This window comes from Galeopterus variegatus, unplaced genomic scaffold, assembly GCF_000696425.1.
Source record: "Galeopterus variegatus unplaced genomic scaffold, G_variegatus-3.0.2 Scaffold5346, whole genome shotgun sequence".
Classification (NCBI taxonomy): Eukaryota; Metazoa; Chordata; class Mammalia; order Dermoptera; family Cynocephalidae; genus Galeopterus; species Galeopterus variegatus.
In genome coordinates, this window is record NW_007731457.1 from 104,688 (window position 1) to 110,535 (window position 5,848).

At 47.2% G+C, this 5,848-nt stretch overlaps 1 protein-coding gene across 1 annotated transcript in view; it reads right to left on the minus strand.

Moving 5' to 3' along the window:
• Nucleotides 1-5,848, minus strand: part of LOC103604702 (zinc transporter ZIP11-like) — a 113,603-nt gene that overhangs the window by 80,378 nt on the left and 27,377 nt on the right. Inside the window, exon 2 of the mRNA XM_008589278.1 lies at nucleotides 3,868-3,937. Coding sequence (XP_008587500.1) covers nucleotides 3,868-3,937 — 70 coding nt within the window. The remainder of the gene's footprint in view (nucleotides 1-3,867; nucleotides 3,938-5,848) is intronic.

Sequence of the window (5,848 nt, forward strand, 5' to 3'; positions counted from 1 at the left end):
TAGTCTTATTATTTCTAGTTTTGAAGGTGCTATCTTTCCTAAATGGCAGTTTGTTTCCTTACGCCATTTGTCTCTATTTTATTTTTTATCATAGTGTGAGCTTATCTATACTTAAGAGCCCCATCTTCACTCCCAGACATCTGTGTGCCTGGGTAATGGAAGAGTCCTAGGTAAGGGCTTTATGTTCACTCCTGCTAGAGCCTGAAGGATTTCTATTACCCTAGGCCAGGTTTTTGTTGGGTTTTTTTGGTGGCTGGCCAGTATGGGGATCTGAACCCTTGACCTTGGTGTTACAAGGCTATGTTCTAACCAAGTGAGCTAACCGGCCAGCCCCCTAGGCCAGATTTTATGTTAATTTTTTTATTTGGGGTTTCTGGTATAAGGTATCAAGTATATGAATTTGTACCCTACACCCCTGATGCAGGTCTAGGGTTTTGATATCTTGCAGATAATTTATTCTATCCTATACCTCATCTTTCCATCCAAGATCCTAGAGAAAGGACATGTTCCATGTGCAAATCCCTGGACCAGTGAGTGGAGTTTTACAGCCCCTTGTGTAGATAGGCAATGCCTTATAAGCCCTGGTCTTCATGTTGGGGCTATTTTAGTTCCCTAACACTCATGGGCAAAGCCATGTCACCATCCACTCCACAGACATAAAGTCCAACTCTCAGTCCCTTGAACCTGTATCAGGATCTAAAGCCAATTACAATTCTGCCTTTTGTTCCTCCTTTTATTCCCAGCATCTGTCATTGCTTTCTCCTTCTTAGTCCTTGGCTGTGCACTAAAAGCTATTTTTCTTCCTTTATTTGTTGGTAGTGGGGCTTGCATGTCAGCTGAGTCCGCCATGTTACCTGAAGTATTCATGAGAAATTTTAAGCTTCTTGGAAGAGTGTTTTCTGTAGTGACTAGCACAATGCGGGGCACACTGCAGTCCTCACAAAAGAGTGAATGAATGAACGAATGAATGAGTAGAGGCCAAAAGATCTCAGAAGAAAGCTAAGCATCTGCAGTGTCAGTGGAGACACCTGCCCAAGGTACTGAATGAGTTTGGGAGGTTCAGAGCAGGTGGGGAGCAGGTGCACAGAATTCCTCTGCTTGGTGCTCTAAGTCATGGTGGTTCCTGACTTATGCTGCCCTATTAAATCCTGGGGACAATATGATTTCACTGGCATCTCACCTAGCAGAGCTGTCTGGTCCCTTTCTAAGTAGTATTTACTTGAGTCATCTTACAGTTTGACTGCCTTCTCTTTTCCCTCCTAAAAGACTGAACTGAGAACAAGTACGGGTGAATTTAATACAAGTTATCACGCAAAAGTTTCTCGCAGATCGTAGTCTGAGGCAAGCCACTGCCTCAGTGTACGAACAACATATGGCCCTCTTCCTCTCTGGGCAGGGCTGTCTCTCTGGCCCTACACACAGTACAGACTCTGGTTCAAAAGTCTCAGCATGATGAGACAACTGGAAACTCCATCCCTTGACCTCCCTGGACAAACAGGTACAACACGGGTCCTGCCCAGACACGTGGTTGAGTTCTCTACAGTCTGCGGGGTTGCAGGCTCTGCCTGCCCAGCCTGCAATTCATCAGGTGTCTTTCCCTCTTGGCTACCCAAGGTCACACTTTCCACTACCATCTAGTCCCTATGCATCCATGAAACCCGGTCTGTAGCATGAGCTAAAGGCAGAGAAAGCTAACAAGTCTTGCCTGGGGTTCTCTGCTTTTCACCCAGGAGAAGACCACAGGCATTCAGAAAAGAAGAACCCAAATTGAGAACTATATGTGGATTTCTAAGTGGGGACAATGGGCTGAGGGGTCTGCTTAAGGGACAGTGCTCTTCCCCTTTCCCCTCTCTGCAGCCTGCATTGCATGGGTCTCTCCTCTCTTCCTGAGAATACTCTATGCATACAGTGGCACCGGTCACACAGCTCCAACTACTCTGCTCCATGGGCTGTGATGGTGAGTGGAAGGGGTGTGTGTGTGTAATAACCCCCCAGTGATGCTTGTGTAGCAGAGGTTCTTGTGAGGATGAAAGTATCAAGGCCTGCTGCCCCAACCCAACCCCAGTTAGAGGATCCTGGAGGTGAGGGTTTACATAACTCAGAGACAACCTGTTTGGTCAAGGAAAAGGCAGAGCGTGGCTGCAAATATTTTTGCTCCACTTCGGAAATATTTATGAATACTAGAAAAAAGTGCAGGTAACAGAAGAGAGGGACACTGGAGTTGACATTGTGATGTCACGGAGGATGTGGTGTCATTTTGGTCAAGGAAAAGGCAGAGCGTGGCTGCAAATATTTTTGCTCCACTTCGGAAATATTTACAAATACTAGAAAAAAGTGCAGGTAACAGAAGAGAGGGACACTGGGTTGACATTGTGATGTCACGGAGGATATGGTGCCACCAGACTGAGAGCCTGGCTTGTGAGAGTAATGCCTGGGGCACAGCTGTCACCAGCCAGGCTCAGACCTTCTGCAGCGGGTATGGTTTCCTGTGCTCTGGGAGGACCTGGCCTTTGAATGTGTATGACGCCAGCCCCTCTGGGCTCTTCAGCCCCGTGGATACTGCTTGACTCTGAAGTTTCTCATGGTCTAATGAAGTCAGGATCAGAATGTCTGTGCCAAGGGGCAAGAGCCAAACTGCCCCACCCCAAGCCCTGTGCTAGAAGAGCAGTCTGCAGGGTGCTGTGAGTCATAAGGAGCCCTTGTTTGGGGTGGCATTTCTTACATTCTGAAGGCCCATCCTTCCCCATCTACCGTCTCATTTGATTTTCACAATAGGCATCATTTTAACAGATGATGCTGGAGCTGGAGCTAGGAAATGACTTGGGAATCTGGGAGGCCAGAGTCTGAACTTAAGTGCAGGAAAACTTTGACTTAGAACATACCAGACCACACACATGTTCAGGGCTTTGTGGAGCAGACACACCTCTTAACACATAGCCTCAGAATTCAGTGACAGAATTAAATGGCTACATTTAACACGCAGGGGCTCTGCTTCAGCTGGGGAACTAGATGCCGGGGAGTGACATAAACACAGCCCTTCTGGGTCACAAAGAGGCTCCAGGCAAGTTCAGCAACCAGGGAAGGACGGAAAAGGAGTATGTGATAAATTAGTTTCTAATGGTCATGACTCATAGACACAGAGCAGATATCAAAGGAGGTGGTACCTTTCCTTGGGGAGAAAAGGAGAATATTGGGATTGCACCAGTCTGAAGGCAGGGGAATGAGATAGATGTAGGAGTATGAACCAGAGGCCCTTGAGGCATCTGACCTGAACTATGTCTTTAAATTCCTGTGAATTCATGAGCCTTCAGATAGTGCCTGTGCTATCTGACGTTTGCCTCAGTCCCCGCCATCCCCAGCTGTCTCCTCCGACTGTCTCCACCTGATTGTCTCCACTCATTTTGCCACCCCTTAGTCCCCTGGAGACATTTGCACCCCAGGATGGTAGGTTCCACCATCCCTGGCTGTAGTAATCCTGGTTTTGCAGGCCGGGTGGACCATGCAGAGCTCACCTCCATGATGTCTAAAGGACATCATGTGATACCCGGGCTGTAACCTTATCCAGGCCCTGTTTCATTCAAGGGAAGGAGAAGAGAAGAAGAATTTACAAAGCCCGGTGATTGTCTTTGGGAGGTGAGGGAAAAGCAGGTGTCAAGGATGACATGAGTTTGGCTTGGTTACCCAGGTGCAAGGTGGTGACAGGGAACCCTGGAGGAGGGTCCCCTGGCCTTATGCCCACCTCCACCGATCTATGCCCTGTGGGGCTAAGGGTGCTGAACAGCTATGTGCAGAAATCACCCAGGTAACAGACATACCTGGAGCACCACCAGGGTCAGAGCCGTGCTCCAGGGCACCGGGCTGGCTTACCTGGCACTCTCAAAGGTGGCAGATGCTGTCTTCTCTATAGCCCCAAAACCAACTCCAACAGCAAGACCCTCTGAAAAAGACATTAAAAAAGAAAAAGCATGAAAGGTCAGAAATAATTTCCCAGTAAGAAACATCACCATCACCATCCCTGTGTCAGGTGAGATTGCATTTAAACCTTGGGTCAGCAAACTACGGGGCCAATTCTGATCACTGCCTGTTGTAATATGGCCTGCAATTTACATTTTTAAATATATTTTTTTTAAATGTCAAAGAAAGAAGAGCATTTCATGACACATGAAAATTATATGAAATTCGAATTTTAGTGTCTGTAAATAAGGTTTCATTGGCACGCAGCTACAGATGATGGTTGACAAATTGTTCATGGCTGGTTTCATGCTTCATCAGCAGAGTTGAGTCGTTGTGACAGAGAATGTATGGCCTGAAAACCGAAAATACTTACTACCTGGCTCCTTATGGGGTTTGATGACCCTTGACCTAAGCACATATAGCTTCATTTATTAGCTCATGCAATAAAAAGCACATGGTCGATATGGCAGCCCAGCGATGTCACTGCACACACAGGCTTTCTCTGTGCTGTTGCTTCAGCATCCCCACCAATCAGGTCCTCAGACTAGCAAAGTGACTACTACGTCCAGGCATTTTACCAGTGATCTAGGCAAGAAGAAAGCAGGAGGGAAAACAACTTTCTTTATTGAGCCTCCCTCAGTGATTTCTGTATGCCAGCTGAGGAAATGATGGTTTTGTCAGAAGGAAATTATGGAGTGTCAGATTCACCATCAGCAGGATGCATTTTTGGATGACTTTTCTTTGAAAGACATCACAATTTTCAAAGGAACCATCCTCAAATGGTAGAGACTGTTACGGTCTACTCTGAGATCGTGTGGCTGTAGTCTAGCTTGAAGCTGGGGGATGGACAAAATGATTCTCACGTCCTTTCCAGTGGTTTTCGTGAGCTTGACATGTTCACCAACACCCTGCCTGTGACGAGATGTGGAAGGTGGATGCTGGTCTGTAAGTGTCGGACAGGGCCATAAGGACTGTGAAAGAAAATGGAAGTGACCCAGTGGCCGGGGACCTGAGGGGTAGAAGCTTAGTGTGATGACACTTTCTGACATCTCTGGTGGAGTTCAACAACTCCCCTCAATCCAAACAGAAAGGACAATTACCAGCACTTGGCAGGATCAAGACCAAGGGGTTTTGGTGCCAAAGTAGAACTTTTCTCATGAAGAGGAAAGAGGTCAAAATCTGCTGAGCAGGGCTTGTCTTCTTTCAAGATTCACCGTCTCTTTGAACATCCTGTTTTCTACCCATGTCCTGTTTGGTTGGAGTGGGACAAGGACACTGGGGTTGTCATATTGACTCCTGGAGGAACCCGGGGACAAGAAGGCTGCTTAGACTTACCCTGTGTTCAAGTGAAAGGGCTCACTGTGACCCAGTCTGCCTCAACAAGAGACCACAATGGGGTTTGGAGCCCAAAGACCCTACTACAGCATGAAGTGTCCTTTTCTGCCTGACTTTACCATTTGTGCTTGATCTACTGTGACAGCCTTATGAGGTAGCTGTGTCCACCGTAGGCTGCTGGTTGAGAATTTGGGATTCTGATTCCCTACCAAATATCTTCCCACATTTCTCATTACAACCAACACTGAGATATAGCGTCCTAGGCCTTCGAGGTGGAGAAAACCCCAGAGATCAGCTGGTGTGACTCTTGGTGACTCCCAAATTCGGAAGCCAGGTGTTTGGAGGTGGGGTTGGGGGGATCTTTATAAAACCGAACAGCAGCATCGAGGCTCCTGGGCCCTGCCTCCCGGCATGCATGGTACACACTACTGCAGGCCACAGAGAAGTCTCCAAACGTTCCCTCTGACAAGCTCTGGGGTGCAGGCACCCAGCCGAGTCAACACTGCCAGATTTTTAAAGATCGTGGTTTTAAAAAATTTATTTATTTTATTTTATTTTA